At 43.4% G+C, this 24,381-nt stretch overlaps 1 protein-coding gene across 1 annotated transcript in view; it reads right to left on the bottom strand.

Moving 5' to 3' along the window:
- The window catches only part of FNDC1 (fibronectin type III domain containing 1), a 101,700-nt gene that overhangs the window by 35,122 nt on the left and 42,197 nt on the right, over nt 1-24,381 (bottom strand). The window contains 10 exon segments of the mRNA XM_041744613.1: nt 759-870; nt 3,003-3,022; nt 3,025-3,102; nt 4,876-7,566; nt 9,043-9,231; nt 12,085-12,192; nt 12,929-13,116; nt 14,980-15,097; nt 16,659-16,757; nt 22,147-22,353. Coding sequence (XP_041600547.1) covers nt 759-870; nt 3,003-3,022; nt 3,025-3,102; nt 4,876-7,566; nt 9,043-9,231; nt 12,085-12,192; nt 12,929-13,116; nt 14,980-15,097; nt 16,659-16,757; nt 22,147-22,353 — 3,810 coding nt within the window.

Raw genomic sequence — 24,381 nt, 5'->3', positions numbered from 1 at the left:
CTGGCCTTATTATATTGTCCCTTACTCTGTATTACCTTAGATACTGTGTGAATATTTCATCAATATGCCCATTACCCTGAAACAGCTCTTAGTCTCTAGTCCGAAAAGTAATTCTTTCCTCTTCTTGACTCCTACAACTAAGGAGGAAGAGTGTTACATTGTACTCAGGGTGGCAAACTTAATCTGTCAAGGGCCAGAGAAGATAGAGGGCCAGATATTTTAAATTTCATGTCTCAGCCTCTCAATTCTGCCATTATAGGGCAAAAAAAGCATAGAGAATATACAAACAAATGAGTATTTCTGTGTTCCAATACAACTTGGAATATGGATACAGAAATGTGAATTTCATAGAATTTTCACATGTTACAAATATTATTATTCTTTGATTTTTTTTCTTTTGCAATCATTTGAAAGTGCAAACACTATTTTGAGCTCGCAGACAGTACAAAAACAGGCAGCAGACAGGGTTTGGCCTTCATGCTGTCATTTGCTGACTCCTACTGCTCTATCCTGTCCTATCTCAAGAAGGAAGTCAAGCATCACCTTTTCTGGAGGGTGGAGTCTGTAGGGTGAGGTCTGTAGAAAGAGTAGAACTATAGCTGTATCAGGGAAAATGCTAAGCTCTGCCCCTTTGGGGTACTCCTTTCCATCTGGCTAAAAGTAACTGGACCAAGGGCCCCCATTAAAAATGAGCAGGGGGTTGTTATTCCACAGCTAATTCAGAACACTTTTGTTGCCCTAAAACCATCCTCACTTACCCACAATAGTGCGACCGTCTCCTCCTAGTTTAATCCGAAGAGGATTTCCTTGTGAATCCTGGAGGTACCTTCCTTCTGCATTCAATACTAACCCACGATCGAGATCCACGACCTAAACCCATGACACAGATTACAGAATATTCTGAGTGTGAATCCACCTACACAAACATAGGCACGAAGCTTCCACAGAAGGAAACCACAACAGGAGTAAGAAACATTATTTTTGCCCACATCATTCACAAGGTTTAATAAGAACAAAGTGCAAAAGGGTCCCCTTTCATATGATAATCGCTTATCCAGAGAATACATAAATTGTCTTAAGTTTCTCAAATAATGCAAAAGATGTTGAAAATACTGCTCTCATTTAGTATGCTGTGTGTAATGCTGAAAAGCAGCAAATAACTAAGTGGTCATCAGTGGAGGGAACGGATTAAATAAAATATGGCTCATCCACACAGTGGAATACTAGGGGCCAATGAGAAGGATTTGGAAATTCTGCATATATTGACATCCACTGCTATGGACTCAGATTACGGACTGACCATTTTGCAGAATAAAAATATAATCAGGGTTGCTTGGGTGGCTCAATCGATTAAGCCTCTGACTCTTGGTTTTAGCTCAGGTCATGATCTCAGCATCATGAGATCGAGCCCCATTTGGGCTCTGCACTCAGCACGGAGTCTACTTAGGGTTCTCTCTCTCTCTGAACTCTCTCTCTCAAATAAATAAATAAAATCTTTTAAAAATATGTTTTCATTTGTGTATATAATATATATTCATTTGTGTACATAAGCTTAAAACTGCAAAGAAAAATAATCTAGATGGACATATCCCAAAATGTTAGCAGTGGTTCTCTCTGGGGAGTGGTTTGGGGTGTTTATTAGCTTAGAAATTATCTTTTCCCTATATTTCTGAATTGTTTCAACTTCTTGCCATGAACATGTATTGCTAGTGTATTAAAAACATGAAATGTTTCCATCTGGCTGTTCATGTTGAAAACTGAAGTTGCTATAACAAAGACAATTTAATTTGTCATTAAATTGCCTAATACATAATGCAGGCAAAAATTCCATATCCTAAGGAATTATAAAACTTTTGGGGTGGGGGAGAGAAGCTATTACTATCCCTGTTAGGGATAAGCTCATGCACACTGGTGGTGCAATGAAAATTGCTTACAATGACATTTTGCTTTAATATACATTCTTCCTTTGTAAATTCCTGTTCCTTTGAGAAATGACAAAAATGTATCTTTTTATCAGTGACTAAAAATTTCCTGAAGTCTCTCAGTATGTCTTCCTAAAACTTACTGCCATAAACGGGAAGTTTTGACTGGGAATTCCTAGTCATGATTCTCTGAAGAAATATTTTAAATCTGGTGAACATTTTAAATGTTCTGCCCATTACCCTCTAACCTGCTAAAACAAACAAACAAACAAACAAACAAAACCCTAAACAGCCCCAGGAAGTGAAAGTCATTTAGCTTAAACCTATATAGAACACTAGTAGCTTTTTTTCAGCCAAACAACAATTGTTGGAAATATTCAAAAGGTGATCTGATAAAAACTGCCCATTTGATCCAGGGTTTTCTGGTTTGTTCATTTGTTTTTACCCTGCTTTCTTTTACAAAGGATTTGGGACAATTTAAAGAAAAATGTGTATACACATTTGGCACCGCCTACAGCCAGGGCGTGATTTTGGGGGGCCCGGGATCGAGTCCCACATCGGGCTCCCTACATGGTGCCTGCTTCTCCCTCTGCCTGTGTCTCTGCCTCTCTCTCTCTAGGTGTGTCTCTATGAATAAATAAATAAAATCTTTAAAAAAATATTTTTAAAAATGTGTATACTAGTTAATCAAATAATAAAAAAAAATAAGATAAAATGAAAGCTATCAAAGGTGGAGGAAAAGAAGTCCATTTGAGAGGCTAAGCATTGGGGCCCACATAATTGCTGTGGGGTTGGAACATACATTTGTGTGATCTTCCTAACCAGTCAAAGCAAACAAGAAATAAAGGCCCACTTATCTTATTAGCTATGAGAAGAAAGCAAACCAATTACTCAGGAGAATAAAATAAAAGATCTTTCTGAGTACTGGAAGAAACAATATACAAGTATATTAATGTACGAGTGGTTAAAACTGGAGAAGAAAAACGAAAGACCATTTCATTTATTTCTACACAATGCCCACCATTTTTCTCTTCCCAGCAGCATGAAAACAACTGGTATGTGTAAAGAAGTTTACCCTACCCACTTTGTTCCTTGTGGCCATTGATAATTCTTTGTCCACTTGGTTTTCCGTTACTACCAGGAAGCACTTTCCCTTCTACATTTGGACTGCCATTATAACCTACATGGCACACAAAACAAAACAATAGCGACAACAACAACAACAACAAAAAAACAGAATCTGGTAAGTTCAACACTCCTGTAAAGTTGGCTTCATACCAAACTCTAAGTAGTAACATGTCATTTTGAACAGAAATACTAAACAGAATTTTAAACCAATAACTGGTATATATTAGATGACAGTCTTAAATCGGGACTTCTAAATACCAAATACGGACATCTATTAAAAGTACAATAAAGTCACAGTTTTCTGACAATATTGAGGAGAGGAGTCCAGCATAAGTAAATTTTCTCAATAAAGCTTAAGACAGTAGTGGCTATAGCGTTATTTTAGCCAGTTGGAAGATAGAGGGAAGGAAGGTTAGAAGGATCGAGAAAACTATCTCTAAAATAGACTAGATGCTGTCCTGGTCTTCCCAGCAGCTTATACTAAACCCAACATCTATTCCTAGCTGACTCAGGTCCAATCATCAATCACCAAGTGTAAATGCTCAGTCTGACTTCTGTGGGGCTGCTTGAGAAACGTTTGCTCAGAGCGAAGTAGAAGGTCCAGTTAGCTGTGCCTTCATTTGCTGCTCTTTCTGTTCCTAGCACCTGCCCTTCCTCTTTATCTCTGCATTTCTGATCTGTTACAGTTAGTAGAGGTCTGTTCTGGAAGCACTGTGATCCAGCCCCACCTATGGCACAAAGTATTTGGGCTTTCTGACAACTATTTGTAGGTCAGGGACTTATTTTTCTTGCTCAAATCGTTAACAAAAATTAAATATTTATTGAATTCCTGCTATCTACAAGGGAATGTGGATTTTATATCTGTTATCAGGGTCTTAGGTTTGCTTAAAATAGTCCATTTTAATAGAGAACTGACCTCTATATAGGGCATTGTTCTATGTCTTTACATGGGGCTGAACTAATAACAAAGTACAGAGTAATAAACACTAATGCATTCATTCAACAATCTTCCATTAAGTACCAATAGCATGCAAAGAGAGTGCAAGGTGTCACTAAACCAAACGCTGACTTGGAGTAGATACTGTAGATCCCTGGGGTCCATGGGGGCTCTAATTCATAGCTATCTACATTGTGTCCTCAATGTAAGTCACACATCTGCCTCTTACATCTGCCTCCGTGTGACAATCATCTTTAACATGCATTTTCTGGAGGCTTTAAATAACATTCGCTGATTGCAATGTCTAAGCAATTCACACCCAAGATGTGAGTTTAATCGCAGGGTGTGTTGAGAGTTTTTGTTTTTTTTTTTTGTTTTTGTTTTTGTTTTTTTTTTTTTTTATGTTGAGAGTTTTTACATGCAGAATCAACAAGAACAAAATCCAGCCTACACAGGTACCCACTTCCTTACTGTGGATTCTTTGAATATAGCCTGGCAGGTAAGCAACTAAAAATAACCTAAAACACAGGAACCTAGTATGGCATCTGACTGTGACTCCTTTTCACAGATTAAGAGCATACTTCGTGAATTTAAAGAGGCAGTATGCGATGGAGGAATGGCAGAGGATGGGAGGAGGGCTGCAGGCCCGCCACACAGCTTGTCTGACTTCTGGAACCGCTCAGATTCCTGAGTCCTAGTCTCCTCCACTGAAAACCAGGACAAACAATGCAAGAGGTGGTTAAGAGGCCGAAATCCCCTTACATCTGTAAAGCTCTTCACGCAGTGCTTGGACACAGCAGACACTCAATAACACAAAATAAAAGCCTCCCTAGAATTGCCATGAACACTACTACTGAGAACCACAGAGAGAGTTCAAAACGAAATTACCTTGTCTGGGGGGGGATCTGGCAGGCTGGCGCGAGAGAGGGTTCCGGAATCTCGAGTTCATCATGCGCTGGCGCAAGGACAGCATAGGGGTGGTGGAGGCATGGACCGGAGGGGCGCGGGTGGTGTACCGCACCCGGGCCGGGGTGCCCACGGTGGGGCTTGGCGTGGCAGGGCTGCGGTGGGGGTGTCTGGGCGGGGCGAGTGGGGCTCTCGGGGAGCTGCCAGGAGGAGGCGGAGGGGCGCGCTTCTCCTCCTGGGGGGGGCTCACCCTGGGAGGCGCGAGCACAAGGGCAGGGTCGGTCTTGTCCTTAGCGATGTTCCCATCCACGTATTTGCTGCCCCTGGGGCTGGAGGAGGGCCACTTTGGAACAGAGGAAGACAGGGGGTCCCCGTCCTTTCCTCCTTTAAGAAACATCGTGCCTTCACCCTCCTCCTCTGCCGAGACCGACTGCTGAGATTTGGCGGTCAGGGGCTCCTTTTTGGACGGCGCGCCCTGGGAGGTGCGCTCGCTCTTGCCCGCAGCCTGGGGCCCGGCTCGGCCCGGGACCCGGGGGCGGGCAAGGGGGTGCGGGCGGGGGCCGCCGGGCCTCAGCAGGGAGCCCGGGGGTCTGCGGAGGTGACTGTCGCCCGCGCCCCCCGCGGGAGCCTCCGGCTGCCGGTGCTTGGGAAGGGACAGGGTGGGATCCTTGGCCCGGGCCGGGTGTGCGGGCTCCCGGGCGCCTCGGGCCTCTGCTTCGACGCTGTCGTGGTGCTTCCCGACAGATCTGGCCTCTGGGTCCTCGTCCCGACTGTGGGGAGACGTGGGGAGCACCCCTCGGGAGCTCGCCGCGTGGGAGGACTCACTGCCCCTGGCTGCGTAGGGGTCCGAGAAGGAGGCGCTGTCCTGCGCCCGGAGGTGGGGACGCGCAGCCTGGGGCAGCTCGGGCTTGGGTTTGGACAGCGGGCGCCCCACGTCCTTGCTCGGGGGGCCGCGGGGCTGCGGCTGCGACGCGGAGACCGCGGGGGAAGGCTGCCCTTCGGGAGCGGCGGCCCCGGCACCCAGGCCCTGGCCGGGGGCCATCCTCTTGGGCAGCCCGGGCCTGGGGTGGTGCTGGGACCGCGTCGCCGGCCGCCTAGCGGGGGCCAGGTGCGCCTTAGGGTAGCCGCCCTCCGCACCCACTTCTGTGCTCTGCTGGACGTCCAGCGCCTTGGAGGGCAGGGGCTTGCCCTGAGGATGCGCACCTGCCACAGGCCCCGCGGATTTGGGGTTCTCCGCCAAGGGCTCCTTCTGCGGAAGGCTCGCCCCTCTCTGTGGGCCTTTCCTTAGGTGGTCCACGGCCAGGGAGGCAGGCTGCCTGGAGGAGGAAGACACGTGGTCGTTTACCACGGTGGCAGGAAGTGGCTTCTCGTCTTCTGCTTCGCTCTCTGCAGCGACCTCGTGAGAATTCACCCTCGAGTGAACTCGGGGGGACACAGTGGATGGCGGGGAGCTGGAGGGATGCAGCCGGGGTCCTCGGCCGCTGCCAAACCGGCTTGGATATCTCGTGTGGGCAGCAAAGGGCTTGTTTCTGAACAAATTGAAATGTCCAGAGACTGGCGACCCTGCGGGCAGCCACGCCCGAGAGGTGGGGGCGGTGGCCTCAGCCTGCCTGCCTCTCTCTTCCGTATCATTGTCACCATCGCCATCAGAGGCATCCTCTCCCTCAGAGCCCTGTGTCCTAGAGGAGAGGCCAGAAGACGAGGAAGACCTGGACTGTGATGGCACGTTGGACTTGGCGGCTGCGGCGCCGTAACCATCCTTCCAGCCCCTGGACAGTGGAGCCCCGCGGTGTGGTTCGGTGGGTGGCAGCCGAGATGACCCTCCCTGGGGCGGAGAAAGTCTCGAGGGTGGGACTGAAGCACCCGAATTGTCCTCCCTGTCCCCCAAATGGGGTGCTCTCCGCGCAGGCAAGGCTGGTTTTGTGCCGTGGTGCAGGGGGCTTCTGTCCCGCAGGGCGCTGGAGGTGGCCTGGCGGCTGGGCCACAGGGCCGGCCGGGCGTGGGAGGTGCTCTTGGGAGGCAGCCTCGGGGAGGCGGCGTCCTTGGGGTCCCGGGAGCCCGCGGCTGGCTCCTCCTCCTCTTGGCCCACCGAGTCATTGTCAGTGGAGCTGGGGGGCAGGTTGGTGGAGGGCCCCGCTGAAGGGCGGCGAGGGCTGCCTTCCATGCGTATGTGGGGTGCAGACGAGGCTGGGGCTGAAGGGGACACTCCTGGCCGAGGGTAAGAAGCCAGAGACGAGCTGCCCCTGTCCATGCCCTCCTTTCGGGGCAGCCCGGGTGTCTGCACCCTCACTGGGGTCCTCCCAGGAGCAAGGACCAAGGGTACAGATCTACTTGGCAGCCTCTGCTGTGGCTTCTGGTCTTGGGTCTCTGAGGGCAATGTTGGTGGGTCGCCCAGGGAATCCGGCTCCTCCTCATCGGTGATTTCTGTTGACTGCAGATCCAAACTTTCAGTCTTCTTAGGGTGAAGCTGGGGTTTTCTGGGCACCCCACCGTTGGCCAGTATTTTGTTCTTCAAGTCAAGAAGAGGGTTCTTGACATTTCTGCCTCGGGGAGAAACAGGCAAATGAGTGTGTTTCGAGGAAGTGGGAGCTTTGGGAGAAGTCTCCGGCTTTTCAGATTTCCAGTTATCCTCTGGATGGGTCTTCTGCTGTACATCGGACTCACCAGAACTGGCTATAATAAATTTTAAAGATTTTAGCCGTCAAAAAAAAAAAAGAAAAGAAAAAGAAAAAGAAAGCTGTGCAACATCAGGTGAGTATTTAAGAGGTCAGTGTGGAGGCATTTGTAATTAGTCATTATAATTAATAACTTCTCATTCTTTAGACATTGAACACATTTTCCAAATTATGGCAATGTTTTAAAGATCTTTTTTGCTTTAAGTAATGATACAGTCCCAGGAGATGCGTATTAGATTTCTATTAATGTAATCAAGTTATGTCACAGCTTATTATTTGCAGGAATTTTTCAAAGGAGTACTTTAAAGTGACCCATTGATTTTTTAAATGCAAAAATCTTATGTAGGATTTTCTTAATGTAACTGTCAGGATACTACAGATGTCTTAAGCCACTCTTAGCCATGTAGGGAAGAAATACACATAAGTTTGCTATAAAATGATGAATGTTGAATGACCTATACTTAAAAATAAATGGGGATGTGTTGTGTGTGATTTGCAAGTGACAGGGGAGCAACAAATACATAATTTTGGGGTCATTACAAAGAGTTCTCTCTTGCCCTTAACATGTCTGTACTTGTTTCCTCCTTCTTACTTAAAATTCCTTTAATAAAGTATACATTTGTAATCCCAAAATAAAGCTTAAGATTAAAAAGAATCCTGGGGTAGGCAGAGCATTATATTACATGTGCTCTATAATTTATCCTTTCCTGAGAGCAAGATTGAACCAGGGATGCTGTAAGAAGAGGGGAATTTATATGGCAGTGGAGGACCCAGAGGGAGCAAACCTCATCTATTCCAGTTTTTCCAGCACAGAACTGTATAATGTTGTGGTATACTGTGGATCCTCACAGCACACGGTTAGGGAGACAGCTACCAATATCTGATGTAAATATGGGGAAGCAGAAAAGAAAATACAGTTCAAAAATACCGTGCTCCAATTTGGGAACTTATTAACCTGCTCAATCTTGATAGTTATCTTGATAATATATATATATATATATATATATATATATATATATATATATATATATATATAACTCCAGTTATAAATGAGGTAACTGGAGTTCTGACTAAAGCTGCACTCCAAAATAATGGAATATAAATGAAAAATCTTAAGTGCTTTCTAGAAATTGAAAAGAGCTAACAATTAAAAATGTCATGTGTATTATTACACCTGTAAAAATGTCCTTTCCCTGTCAGCATAAGCCCCAAATTACTCAGTGATATAAGATTAATCACATAATTGATACATTCATGTTACTGTAATACTGTAATAGTAATTCATGTGATAAGCAATCAATAATATTTTAGTCTCCAGGAAGACTAATTTCTAATGGGACAACAAAAATATTTTAGAACTCAACAGGCAACTTTAGCCCAAAAAATCATCAACAGAGTATGATTCAAAGTAACACACCACAATTAGCGGTAATGAAGAGAGACAGAGAAAGAGCCACAAACACATGATGCTTACTTGTTGGTATAGCGACAATGAAGGCTTTGGAGTGAGGCCCCAGTCCTCTCCTGTTTGCCGCCCGGATTTTGAAAAGATAGCGTTCCCCAGGCTGCAGACCATCCACTAGGGCAGAAGTAGTCTCTCCAGGATAGGTGAGGGACTTTGCTCCAAATGGTTTGAGAGCCGGGGCGTATGAAAGAATGTATTCTGAAATGATTTGGCAGACGGTTGGAAGGAGGAAAGTGAACACAGTCCTGTGTCCAGCAGACAGACTGTATGGGCAGGATGAATTAGAACGTGCATTACTAAAATTAATACTCTAGCAATGCACGCCAAGTCAGCAGCTGGAGCATAGAGACACGGTGGAAGGTGAACTAACATTCGTTCAGGCTACCAGACAGGGCCATGGAGGGAACCCGCTGGCAACTTTCCATTTTCAGCAAATTAAACATATGGAGCCCAGGAGGCCAGTCTTCATACAACATACCAAGACTATTTACACTGCATCGGGAGTTTTTCTTCATTGTGCTTATTTACTAATTTACTATGTCAGCATTACTATAGCCCAAGTAGAAGAAGCCGCAGCAGATTTAACTGATGATGGTTGGGACTGAATCTGGAGAGCTGCCAACGCCTTTAGGACTCTCAGTGTATCGATCTGGGCTATTTTTCTTTGCATGTTAAGCCAGATCTCATATTTGGGGGGTAATTTCACTTCTGCAGGAATTACAGTCCTGGCTTAGTATATGTAGGTCAGGATATTTCACAGTATTTAAAACTGTGAGGAAAAGTTGCTGGTTCATAGATTGATGGGATGTCTAACATTTCCATCTTGAATCAGTGATGTTTACAAACATGTAATGCCCTTGAACTTTGAAAATCAGAGCAAATTCAGCCCAAGGAACTAATATAGCTCCAGGTTTCTATGGAAATATATAGGGACTTAAGGAAGCCATATTTTAAAAACTTAAGGAACTTAAGGAAGCCATATTTTAAAACAGCATTTCCACCCTCAACTAAAAACCATCATGTCTGTTTTCCTCTCAATGAACTCAAGACTTACAAAAATTATCAAATTAATGTGGGTAGGGACTAACCATGAAAAAGAATTTGAATCACAGAAAAGCCAAGCAACTGTCATATTGTCTATTTTGTATGGAGAGGAGCACAGAAGACCTTTTCTCTTCCCTGAGATCTAATCTTTAATAAGCACATTAATTAAAAAACTTCAACCAAAGATGCTTTTGCAGCATTTGTCTTTAAAAACACACACACACACACACACACACACATTCTTTTCTCTTTGAAAATGAACAAACTAGTCATTTATGATGGTCAAAACTAAGAATTAAAAGAACCCACTGTCTATAAAATTTTGCAATACAAACTTTTTTATGAATTCAATTCATCTGGAAAAAATGTAACCATGTCAAACTATATTCTTCTATTATGTTTTATATTTGTCATATATATAAATTCCCCAGTGGGGAATTCAATTATGAATTTGCAATCCCACTACCATCCCTTTATGAAAACTGCCTGAGCAGGGTTATGATACATGAGTTCTTTTGGACACAAAAACTCAGTAGCTATTATTATTTCTGAAAATATTTCATTGACTACCAGGGAGGTTCATTCGCCAAGGAGTTATAAATATAAACTAAGATGTGGGAGAGGGAAAGAAAGCAAATAAGTAGCATGATAATAAAGTCATAAAAGGAGGAACAATTGACTTTTTTATAACTAACAAAAGTTGTCAGCCAAAAATGTCTTTATGCAATTTTCAGAATCCTTGCCAGCATCACGACAAACTGTCATAAAAATGGATGATTAAAGGGGCCAACTAAATATGTCTTGTCTTCATTTGCTTCTGATTTATTCCACTGGAAAAAAATGAGTAAGAACAGTACAATATATTCTTTAAAAACTGCAAAGTGAGAAAGCATTAAGTTTAGAAACTACTACTCTACAACTGCCTTCTTTAACTTCCATTGTCCTATGGAAAGACATCCTTACAGGTCCTCAAAGATAATTTACAGTCAAATACAAGAGAACCTGTTAGTTTTTTCAGTTAAGAAATTCTCAGGGCACCTGAGTGGTTCAGCCCCTTTAAGCATCTGCCTTCGGCTCAGGTCATGATCTCAGGGTCCTGGGATCGAGCCCCACATCAGGCTCCCTGCTCAGCAGGAAGTCTGTTTCTCCCTCTCCCCCTACTGGTGCTCTCTCTCTCTCTCTCTCTCTCAAATAAATAAATAAAATCTTTAACATATCAAAAAAAAATCTTTAACATATCCTTAGAGTACATCTGTATAGTCAATGTCAGGTGAAATCCTCCAGATAGCCTTCTAAAATGTCTCTGAATAGACTTCTGGAAGGTTCTTGAATGTTTTTACACTAAAAAGAAGTAATCTGTGTTTTTATTTCATATTCTCAACAATTTTTAAATTTAAGAATAGCTGTATTTTATTCTAATTCCTTTTCATCTTTGATCTTTTTTTAATTTTAAAGTCATTATTTTTCCTAACCAAAAAATATTAATTAAAAAGGCTGACAAATAAGAAAAAAATCAAATTTTTTATTTCATTACTTGGTTTTTCAAACTCATTTTTATTATATCTATGGTCTCATTCAAGACATTTGTCATTCCACAGGGTTCCTGCTTATTCCCATGTTCCATGATCATATTGGTACAATGAAAAGACCCATAGCATGCAACACAACGTTGTTCCTTGTATGTGTAAAGGTTATGATGTCACACCCATACAATTAAAAACACCCCTCCTGAGAGCAGTACTGAAATCACTGGGATAGGCTTTTCATCTTTCATCGAAAGATGGCTTTTCATCTTCATTACCACCTGGATCTTACTGACAATGAGAACCCAGCATGAAGTACCCTTGTCCATTGGGTTAGCGTCCCATATACATATGTCGCTTCCCTATTGATCTTCCAGTCACCAAGCCTGCTATTAGAACGTTGTTTATCAGTCAACATACACATCTCTATTTGGGGTATGTCACTCTTGTGTGCACCTGACGCCTTAAATAATGAAGTTCCTACCTTTCACTTTTCCCTCGGTCTCGGGCAGTGCATCCCAAGCTACAGTGACAGCTGTAGGTTTGCCATTGACTGGCCAGACATTTAAGTTTTCAGGAGCTGTTGTCGGAGCTGCAAAAGGACAAGGACCCAAGGTTTAAACATGCCTTTACGGATATTCTGAAAGTAAGTGACAGATGGTTCCTACATATATATTTTTCACTGAAGCACTACTGTGTTCATTTTTATTACACATGACAGAAAGCTCTACACTCTCATTACTCCTTATGCAAGATAGTGATTTATGTCAGTGCTACTGACTCATGTAGCAAGTTTAGACACATCTAGGGCAATGCTTTTAGAAATTCAAAATTTCTTTCATTGCTGAATAATGAAATACATAAAGAAGATTAAAATCTAGTTCAAACTTCTTTTTAATAAAGCTTTTAAAGACATTGTTTAAGAGAAAATAATTGATACAGAGCAAAATTCTCCCCCAGAATCAAACAGAAGCTCAGCCTTAGGAAAGAAGAGTACCCCCTACCCTCCAGAACCATGCATTACCCAGGGACACGCATGCATATAGCAGTGATTTATGATTATGCTATCCTGGGATGTAATGTGCTCCACATATCAGAATAACATGCTAATGAATATGGCCAGTAAAAGATAAAACATGGACCCAAGGTAATAGTTACTGAACTTCTTTGCATTAGTACGTAGAAATAAGTCCCAGAATTAGGGTCAACATTACTTTAAAAAATCTCTCTGCTGGCTTTTATCACCATTGGCTTCTTAAACTATCTTTAAATCTTATTTTCAGAGTAATTCTCAGTTTGAAAATCCAAAGGCCATTTTAAATACAGACCAGATTCTGGTGTTCTCTGGAAGACAGACGTACTCCATTTGCCATCTCTTTCACCCTGTGAAATACGGACTGCGAATTCGTACATAGTGTCTGGAATCAGGTCCTCCACCAGCACACGTCTGTTGGAGGTCTGCTTGTGATCCCACCTTGCCAATTCCCCCTTTTCTCGATAGCGCACAGTGTACTGTCTACAAGAAAATGCAAGGCAACAATGTACCCAGTTGATCACTTTTCTGGAACTGAACACTAGGCCCCTTGCTATTTTTTCCTTTCCCATAAATAATGACTTCGGGAGGTAAGTAGAGAAATTAAAGAGAAGAAAAATCTAAGTTTTTGACTATGTTATTAAGTTAAAGAATTTACTCTCAAGTTCCAGGAAAGATGTTTAAAGTAGGCTAGGAGACATGGAACTTACTGTGTCTTACTGCACATGAGATCAAGTGGAGATTGAGAAGGGAAGGGACAGAAGGGGGACAGCTTTGACCAGGCAAGTGACTTCTGAGGGATGTGTGTGTATGTGTGTGCATGTATGTGGTGTGAAAAAGCAATAGCAAGAACTGAAGCTGGCCCAAGGTATCTTGGCTCTCAGGAAAAAAAAAAAAGAAGATAAATTTCATGCCAAAGCAGGCATGTTTGCTATAGGTTCAGAAGGAAAACATATGGTTTTGAGTAAACTTATTAGTGTTGGAAGAAGCAAAAATGTGTAACAAACAGAGCAGGATAGAGGAGTTTACCAAAGAAACTATACTGTGTGATTGTCAGGGAGAGAAACAGTGGGAACAAACTTGGTAATAACAATCGCAGACATAAGACATCTACCACACTCTAAAAGTTGCAAATGACATTTGTTGTATTCCTTTCCCTAGAAATTTTCTTTGCAGCCACTTGGCAGTAGAAAGTATTTGAAGCATTAACAAGGTGATATTTAATAAGTCAAGGTAAGACTTTAGTTGCAGACACAGCCCAGCCCACCAGTTAATACAAGAGTCCTGCTCAGAAAACTCAAGCCCTCTTTTGTTTTCATCAAGATGTTGGGAATCAAAGTCCAGTGGTAATCAGGAAAAAAACAGCTAGGAAGAGAATCACTATGAGCTTCCTGAGGTCTTTCAAAAGAAGGAGATGCCTTTTTTTTTTTTTTTCGTTACTAACAGACAGTGACAGAAACTATATCTAATACAAATAATGGTATATATGTAAAATACATATATAATATCAACATTCCATTCCATTCATCTTTTTAAGGGACATTCACTTTTCCTGGTTGTAGATAGGTTCAAAAGTTAATACATAGTGCCCTGGTGGCCACCAAATCTTTGGCTTTCTCTTGGTAATATAAACTATTCAATCATTTAACACATAAAATTTTGATGGCTATAATAATCTACTGCTAACAAGGAATGGTGTTTTCCAGTGGCTTTTTTAAACGCAAAAATTATCTTAACTTTATGATTAGTTTTCCTTCTACTGTTATTGCAAATCAGTATAAAAATCTGAATGGCATAAACTCATGGCTTGAGGACAAAATAGTGTCTTTTGCTGTGCACAACTGAGCTGGACATAAAGCAATTCAGGCTTTGAAGGATGTCTGAAGAACTATGGTGTGGAAGGCATTTGACAAATGTCCACCTCTCTACATAAAAATCCTTCTTACTGCCATCCTTCCTGGATAATAGGAGGAAAGATAAGATTCCTTCTAAGATGAGGCCATATCTTGTGCACACAAATAGATTGTTTTGAGGCAAAACAAAACACAAATGGAAGAAACAGAATCTAGGGAATTTCCAGACACAAGATAAAACTCTGAGCAAGTGAGAGGCAAGGTTCTGCTGTGTGTGTTACACACGAGGCCCTGGTAGTATCTGATCTGCAGAAAATGTGTGACCACACCTGAGATTAGCCAGCTTGTCATAGAATAGTCTGCCCTTCAGCTACAGAAGAGGCCAACATTCAGATATGTCAAGAGATACAGTCATTCAAATAAACACATGTCTCTTCAGGGTCAGAAAAACCACATCTCTCATACTTAAAGACAAAGAAATAAGGGAAAGTACCTTGATGCGACAACTTTCTTCTGTTTTTCCAAAACAGGATCCACCCAGGCTACAAGCACAGATTGGGATGACATGACCCGGACATTGATGTCTTCAGGCACGTCTAGCTCATCCTCTTCTGAAATAACAATGGGACATATTAAAGACTACTCTGCCCTGAGTTCCTCTGGCCTCAAGAGCTCATTATTCATGCTGTATAATTTTTAAATTGCTTATACTTAAGGTAGATAAAATGAAATGCATAGAAAGCTAAGCAATTGTTTGATTGGTCAATGCAGAAAAACCAAAATCTCCATTCTTGTTTTTCTTACCCATAGTCTAAGAAATGGGCAGTTTACTTGAAAAGCTGACCAATTCAGCTGACATAAAGAACAGTGCAGAAGGGATGCTTTGCCTTGGTCCAAGATACTCCAAGTGACTCAGTGTTTTCTTAACACATACTGTAAGTTTCTGGGAAATAATACAATCTTTACAGGAAGCAAAAGTTTTGAGGGGAGAAAAGGTCAAGTCATGGCATTTCCTTAGCGATCATGGCATGAAATGAGGTTCTGGTTCAAACAAATGCACAAATCACATTGGGTTCAATATCCTTACATTTTAGAAAATGTGGTTCCAAGACAGATTGCAAGTTACATTGAGGCATAAAATAGAACTCAGTTTGCCAATTTCCAAGAGAATACCTCGTACTCACAAAGCCTACAGTTTCTGTCCAATCTCTACCATAAATGAAGACTTACAGGCTTTGATTTTGAGTTTTAGTCTCTTGGGGATATTGTTTGTTGTGTTTTTTCTTTTCCTGCCTCAGGGACCATGTTTCAAAAGGATATGACTTTTGCTACAAGTGGAGGGGGGGGGGTGTGTAGAAATAGCCTGTTAGAAAAGCAATACAGTCACTTCTACTACAGCAGTGAACAATGAAAAATGAAAATGCAGCATCATGCATTTGAGACTTTTGTCACACAACGTAAGCAACTATAATCATTATAAATGTAAAATGATAATATAGAAATATACATAATAATTTAATGCCTGCTCTGTCCTATAAAACTGTAATCACAAATACATTGTGAATTCATGAAAATAACTACACTGCAGGTTGTCTCTTTAAATTGAGGCATAAGATCCAGAATAGGTATGTGTAATTTATTAAGACGTGAGTGATGTAAAAAAAAAAAAATCTGTGAATGGATGGAGGAAAAAAACATCCCTTAGTAAATGACCAATGATCAGGCTATGAGCAAACCTCACTACATTTTTCTCACTCTTCTCAAGGTTATGTTTGGGAGATTTTAGCTAAAATGAAGTATGAGTGTAGAACTTGCACACTGCTTCCTCCACACTTCTCTTATTTCTCTCTGCTCAGGGTCTGCCACCAGGGCAACTGATGTGTGGGTTACGCTGTGATTTTAAATGGAGCAAAGGCTTGGCTACACCTATTGCAGCAAATCTGCTGCAAAGGAAAGCCATTCAAGATTATAAAGAGAAATATACTTCTTCGGGAGCACACTCTCATCTCTGAGTAAAAAAGAAACACACTCGTATCCAAGATGTGACCAAGCCCTGGGATTTCCTTCATACTCAATGAAATCAATGTAATTCTCACTCAGGCAGCATCATTTGGAAACAACAATGCATCCACACAGACCATGACATGAGCAGACGCATCCTTGAAAACATACCTGAAATCTTCCGTTTCGTTAGGGCAGCCCTGTAGACAGGCTGACTCTGGCCCTGTGAGTTCATGGACTGCAAGGAGACCACATACACCGACTCCGAGGCTGTGGACCAACCGGCAAGGGATGAGGCTCTGCACTTGGCTTTCCAGAACACACACCCTCACTCTCTGCATACCCCCTCCCTTCCCATCTTGTCCTTCTGGGGTATTCCAACTTCTTCAGGACAATTAAAGATGAGACCAAGAAAATTAGAAAGTAGGCTCACTGTTATGTAAGAAAATGCAGAAGTAATTATTACTTATAATTTTTTAAAGATATTATTTATTTGAGAGAGAGAGAGAGAGCGGGAGGGGAGGGGCAAAGCAAGAGGGAAAGAGTCTCAAGCAGACTCTGTGCTGAGTGTGAAGCCCGACACAGGGCTCAATACCAGGACCCTGAGATCACGATGTGAGCTGAAACCAAGAGTCAGCAGCTCAACTAACTGTACCACCCAGGCACCCTTATTACCTGTAATTCTTAGGAAAGAAGTCCTATCTCAACATCAAAGAAAGATGAACCATGTTTAAAAAATAAAATAATAATGTATTTGCCCACAGAATTCTCCCAATTTCTTTTTATCTCCAAAATAGAGAAGAGAGGTCACTCAGTTTTTTATCTGTCATCAAAAAGAAGAGAGCGAGACAAGAACAGTGAGTATATAGGTTAGCAGTCCAGAGAGGATCCTAGGCCCTTAGAAACTGAAATCCTCAGAACTGAGCCTCCAAAGATTTGCTAAGAGCAAATGTAAGAGTTTAAGCATGTCCTTTATTTCTAGATTGTTCTTTCAGTTAATTCCCTCCACTCTGCTCCCCAAATCATACACTGGGCCCACGAGTATCCAAATGAATCTAAACTTGAAAACTATATTTCAAAAAAAAATTACAATGATGAAATAGAACTTGAAACTTTCAAGTGACCACAGAATCTTAAAATCTGGGATCCAGATAAGACTTTGATTAAATTCCAATTTGACCTTCTTATTTTGTAGATAAGGACATTAAGACATGAGAAACTTGATTGATTTGCACACGGGCATGCCCTAAGAAGGACCCATAATCTTCTCTGAATCCAGAGTAGCTAATGCTTAACTCCAGGCTCTATTGACTGAGCTTTCTGCAGCAGCCTTAATCAGTTCAAGAATAAAAATGAGGCAATATGACATATTTCTTTATTTTTATTTAATTAATTAATTTTTTTGAGATAGAGTGAGCACAGGGAGGGAGGGTTAGGGGGAGAGAGAAAGAATCTTAAGCAGGGTCCACACTCAGCAGGGAACCCAACAGGGGGCTCGATCTCACAACCCTGAGATCATGACCTGAGTGGGCTCAGTCAAGAGTCAGGGTCTGACTGAGCCACCCAGGTGCCCCAATATGATATACTTCTAATGCAGATGACAACACCATCAGGTAATACCTAAGCAAATGAGCAGAGGTAACACTGAGATGGTAATGAGAGCTTGCAACACTGGAGGTCTTCCTTTAGGCATTGCAAACCTTCACAGTAATGGGAAAATAAACCTTTTGTTTTTACAAACAACATGTCAACTAAACATAAAAGGAGACCAGTGTTGAAAACCTCACATGGAGAAGCTTATTTATGTAAACTGCTGTGACCAGTCACATTTCAGGGGAAGGGGATAATATCTGACAACCTTTGAACATCCTCTATCTCTACACACACACACACACACACACACACACACACACACACACACCAGGTGAAACTCATGCTGTGATGAGTAACTTAATATTTAGGCTAAGGCTCTGATTTCTTATTCTACTATCAAATTTTAAAATGTATGTTTTATAAAAGGGAAAAATCAAGTTTGTAACACTTGGATTCAGAGAGCATTGAACTAAACTTCCAAAAAGGGGAGTCCCTTCAGGTCAATTTCTTGGTGCCATTAACAAAGGAAGCAGCCAACGTTCAGCAAAGAACTCTGCCTCTAAACTTGTGATCCAGGAACATGTATAAAGAAACTTAAAAAGCAATGGCCCATCATTTATCAAGAGCCACCAAAAAAGGACTAATTTCCCACAGTTGAGGTTTTTACATATTTCTGATGTATTTCTTAAAGTTCCTAGATTGTTTTAACACCCAAATTCTTGATTTGTGAGCTCTCCACTGTAAACTTGGCCCAAGATTATCATGAAGAAAGAGTAAACCACAACAGTTCACATATCTGGGTCTGGTCTCTTGGCTATGTTGAGTGTGTCCCATCAGCTCCTCATTTAGTTCCTACAAAAGCCCCATGAGGAAGCTACTCTTATGGTCTCCTTTTCAGAGAAGAAAAACCAGGCTCAGGGCGATGAGATGACCTACCTATGGTCATGGACTAGGTGGCAGGGCCAGTCTGACCCCCAGGTTTTGCTACAGTGGGTGAAAGGGGAGGAGGGCCCAGAGCCAAGTGCTGGCTATGGAGCAACCATCTCTTTTTCACAGAAATAATGAAGACTCACTGGAATAACAACACACTGCATTCTGGGCCCCTGATTATTGTTGGTAGTCTGGAAATAATATTTCCAAAATGAGCCCGGCATCACCAGCCCAGCGCTCCCTGAGACCCCTGGTACCACGGCTACTCTTTGCTGCCAGTGTATTGGCTCACTTCCCCAAGTTCAAGTGTATGACTCAGCAGAAACTCTGGACTTCAGACTGTTGTAACTTCGGGAAGGTCCCCCAACTCATGCATTCTTTATTACTCTTCAGCTCCCATACGAGCTCCGGTGCTTCCCATGTCCTCTGGCCTCTGGGTTCTATGGCCACCCGTGCTCGCCTGGATGGGACTTGGCCCTGGGTACCCACCACAGCACTTCCTGCCTCCCAGGCCTGTTCTATTGCCTCTGCTCTCACGACACACTCTGTGGTTTGTCTCTGTGGGGAACTGCTGGGACCCCAGTTCCCCCCGAGGGGCCTGACACAGAAGATGTTCAATCACATGTGCTTCATGAATGACCGAGAGAGTAGGATTTTTGCTGACAGGACCTTGGGTCCACCTTTCTCCAAGCTTCCCTGGCCTACGTAGGATAAAATGAAGACCCTGGCCTCCTATGACACAGCAGGTCCACTGTGACGTCATCCCCAGAATTCCCTGCATCCTCCCCACTATGATGGAGCCCAGAAACCAGGGATATTTCTTCCTCCTCATGGCTCGGAGATCATTCACTATGGCAAGTCCAACATTTTCTTGTTTGGTGAAAATTCAAAAGCCAACATGTTGTCATGGAGACACAAGAAGCTGTGTCCATCAGGCTGGGACTGGAGCCCAGCCCTGACCTCAGTTTCCACATGGGCTCAAGTTCAAGGAGCAAACAAATCCTCCTGCTTCCTTCAGGTGAGCCAGGGGTCACTACTGAGCCAATGAAGACAGCAGAACCAGTGAGATGAGGAACTTGTCTGCTCTGAACAAGGTTTTGCCACATGGCGTCTAATGAAATGCTCAGAACAATGAAAACCTCCCCCTGAAAACATGCTCCCCTACAGTATCAGGAATGCAGAAAGAGTGACTCTCCTCTTCTGCTTATATTCTGGGTAGAATTTGGCCCAAGTCACCAAAACAGAGCCTCCAACACACATTCAGGGCAAGGGGTAAGCTTGGGAGTGAATCACCCAGGAGTCTCCAGATGACTGGGCCTCTGGCTCTAGGTCTTGCTGCTAATACTGAAGCCTCACAAAGCATGTGCAGCTCTGATGTCTCCACTTTCTTCTTCAATCCCATGTGGCTTCCAGTGCACTGGAGCAGAGAGGTGGCTAGTCTTCTTTGGGAAGTCTGGAGTGTGAATTTTGAGATGGCTTGGATGCTACACCCAGCAGAACACCCAGCAGACTTGTCCAAGGGTCTTCAGCAGCTGGCTGAACAGACAGCAGAATAGGATGATGACTTCTGGGCCAGAAAGAGAATCCAGCCTGGCCTTCCACTAGTGTCTCCAACCAGATCAAATCGGCCCTGATCAGCACTTGCCATGCAGCCCAAGGGGCCAGCCTTGGGAGTCCTGAGAAACTGAGAGCTGCTTGTCCAAATTCCAGAATCTGTAGTCATGCCTTGAGAGAATGGATTGTGTTCTTGGAACACCTGGGGCACCTAGGGCAGCAGGCCTTCTTCCCACAGGCAGCCCCGTTTCCACCACCACCTTTCTCACCAGGCTGTCTCCTGAGCCCCAAACTGCCATTCATTGGTGCTGCGAGCCAGGAACCCTCACTCTGGGTTCTCCTCTCCCTCGCTTCTCGCATTTCTCTATCTTGTCTCCCCAGTCTCATTTCCCACCACTTGCCTGTCCCTCGTCATGTCTGACAGAAGACTTAGGTAGGTGCCACGGGCAAGACACGTGTCTTGTCATGGGTGACTCTGTTCACAGCACAAACCTTCAGCTCTGTGCCCTTCTGGGCTCCTTTGCCCAGAGCCGGTCCTCCTTCCCACCTCCAGCCCACTTCACTGATGCTGGAAGCTGAGCGAGGCCTGGCTAACACAAGTGAAGAGACCACCAGATCCCACTGGAGTCTTCTGGGAGGACCCAATAAATCACCCCTCCTTCCTTGCCACATACTGATCCACTTAGTAAGTGACTGAAGACTAAGCAGTGTGGCCAACATATTTATTGCTGGTATGATCTATGTTGGAGAACATGCAGCAAGTGTGCTTTCTAGTATGAGCCCCAGAACTACTCAGACTCTGCTGCCCAGCAGCCCTGGGCCCTACATGACTTAGGCCCAGAGGAGCTGAGCAGATCGTGTGCTCTCTGCAGCCTGGCTTCCCCCAGGAAGAGGACCCATAGAGGGACAACCTAGCACCTCCCGCCAAACTAATCAGGTAAGTAAGGGGACATGAGGAGAGGGGGAGAAAACCAGGAGTTTGCAGCATCACCTCACTCAGACCATGGCTTGCGCCACTCCTCTCCGGGCTTATCAGTGAGTACGAGCAGCAAAGGTCAGGCCTTGCCCTGAGCTAGAACCATATGCATCATCTCTTCACGTCCCAGCAAACATGGCCAATGCTTCCTTCACCACAAAGGGTTTGCAAAAAAGGAGGAAGGCAGGCCTGATGTGCAGGCTCCAGCAGCTGCCATCACATCTCATCTTGAAGGGACCCAAGGTCCAGTGTCCTGGGATCTAAGACAAAGCTTGAAAGAACAAGATGGTGAAAGCAGAGGCAAGATGAGAAAAGCATTAGCTTCCCTCCCACATCCAGAGAAACGGCCCAACTCAAGGAACTGTTCTAACGGGTCAGGCAGCAGTTGCTGGGCACTGGGAGGGAGGCCTGGTCCTGCCACCAAAGGTTGAAAGGATGGAGGCACAGAAGGAGGACACAGCAAAGAGTACAGTGGTGAGTAATCGTCAGACCTGGAAAACGAACACAGCACCTCAAATACAACTGTCTGTCACAAACGGGCTTCTAAGTACTGGCATGATGGCAAAGGTCAGCAAAACATCGGATACCAATTAACGTGAAACTCACCCAGCTTTTTAATTTCGTGTGTCCGCTCATCCCTTGTCAGTGGGACATAATTCATCTTGCGGCCACTTTCCCCGTAGCCCAGAAGGAAACCCCGCGATCTGCGTGGACTCTTGGCTCCCGACAGGCGCGGTGCCTTCCACGCAACGGACAGCCGGTCGTCTGAGGATCGGACACGGACACGCAAGGGCTTGTTGGGCACTTCCTTTTCTTAAAGAGGACATGACACAGACATTATTAAACAGTGTACCCCTCAGAGTGAGCCCCTGAGTATATACAGTCTGTCCGAAGACTGAGCTACAGCAATTAGCAGTTGGGCCCAAGACAGCCGGGTTTTGATAATCAATTCTAATAGGAACTCTTCCCCCCCAAGGGTATCGACACTCCACACACATGTCCCTCCCCACATTTCAGACCAAGGGGTCTCAAGAACTTAAAGCAAAAACATGCCATTGTGAGGCTGCCAGCCAGAAATCTTGGATGTTTTATAACATTCTTTCTCATCCATTTTGCCTTCTTAAGGCCAAAATTATATATTCTCTGGTGAGAGCGAAAGGTCAGTGTAAAAATAGAGCAAATACACTTCTGGGCTCTTTATAACGGTCCTCCAGGAAGCTTTCCACTCTAAGGTTCAAAAAAGACAGGCTTTCCTTGTCTTTACAGTAAATCGCTAAGAGCTAAATACTAACTGGTTTTTGCTTTTTATCTCAATTTCTCTTACATGGCTGTTTTTGCCCCTCCAGACAGATGATGCTGTCATCCCCAGTCTCTGCTCTTTCCTTCTCGTGAAATCAACGTCTAGAAATTTTCTTGCTAAATGATAATCTCAAGAAACGCCCTGATCGCTAACTTTTTCAAAGCAATGCATTCTGGTGGCCAACACTTAGTGGTTAAAGTCTTGCTTTTATATCAGTTAAAGAGCTGATAAGTTTGGGAACAAGGGCAGGAGGGCCCCGTGATGACCACACTGCCCGGACCACACTCCAGCCCTACATGAGGGATACAGGGAGGCTAATAAGCATCTCTCCAGTTCCAGAAGCCAAGTTCTTCCCAGGTGTTGTTCTTCAACCATCTACATTGGCCCCATCATCAATTCCAACCTAATGTTTTAGACTGGAAACTTCCCTGCTAAGCAAAGACATAAAAACAAAATCTATTGTCATGAGTTAGTACAAGCTTCAATAACACAATAAATCAATCGCCATTAGAGATGGTTATTCTGAAAAGTCAGACACATGACTCCCTTGTCTTGAGTCTCATCAAAAAGAATATCCTTTTGTACATTAGCTGAAGTTACCTACTCAATTATAGGGCACTCCTATTCCTAAAAGAATACCATGTTATGGTATTCAATAGAATCTTCTCCAATACAAAAAGTAGTTATTATTAAGATTTTTTGGTTTTTTGGTCCAATAGTGCAGTCAAAGGATGAAGTACATGAAATTTGCCCTTGCAGCCTGGTGGTGTGAGTGTAACCACTTGCCCTGGGGTTTTACTAAACTGATCTTGGTTTTGTTCCAGGTTAAGAGGTAGGCTCTCAATTTCAAGGACTAGCCTCTATAAAAATTAGGGACCACCAAGTGATTATAGAAATGATAAATATGCTCATTTATATAGCCCAAAAGAAAATAATTTGCCAAACGTGTTCAGTATTGTTAGCCCAACTCATTAATGGCACAGCATCGATGAACTGTATGAGGTCCTATATTAATCCTACAACCTGGTTATCCGTATGAGTTCCCAATGGGACTCTCTTACTTCATACCCTTAACAATGTGATGCCCCATGGTTCTAGAAAGATCCAGGCTGCCAAAACTTATTAAGTGTTTGGACTATCCACAGGTGACTGTGCCACACAGGTGGACACGAAATTTCCTTCATCAGCATCGGTCACTGATGAACAGACCTTGTGTGGGGCCTGAGGGAGAAGAATTTTTTTAAATACTGGGGAAAATGTCTTATAAAAGCCACGTATGAAAAGCAAAATCTGAATAATGAGCAGCATGCTTAGTCTCATTTATCAACAATGACGTTTTAGTTTGTTTTTAAAGTTAGCAGATTTCCAGAGGACATTCATCAAAGCAAAACACATAACCAAGTTTACTTTCTCAGGAATAGCGTTTGTGTCATTTTCAGATTTGTACGAAAGTCATGAAACAGACTTGACATGAGCCATGAGTGAGGGCATAGAAGTCAAGAGAAAATTTCATAGGAAGCAAAAACCTCTCTTCATTCTGT

This window comes from Vulpes lagopus, chromosome 2 (assembly GCF_018345385.1).
Source record: "Vulpes lagopus strain Blue_001 chromosome 2, ASM1834538v1, whole genome shotgun sequence".
Lineage (NCBI taxonomy): Eukaryota > Metazoa > Chordata > Mammalia > Carnivora > Canidae > Vulpes > Vulpes lagopus.
This window is presented reverse-complemented; position numbering and strand designations above follow the sequence as displayed.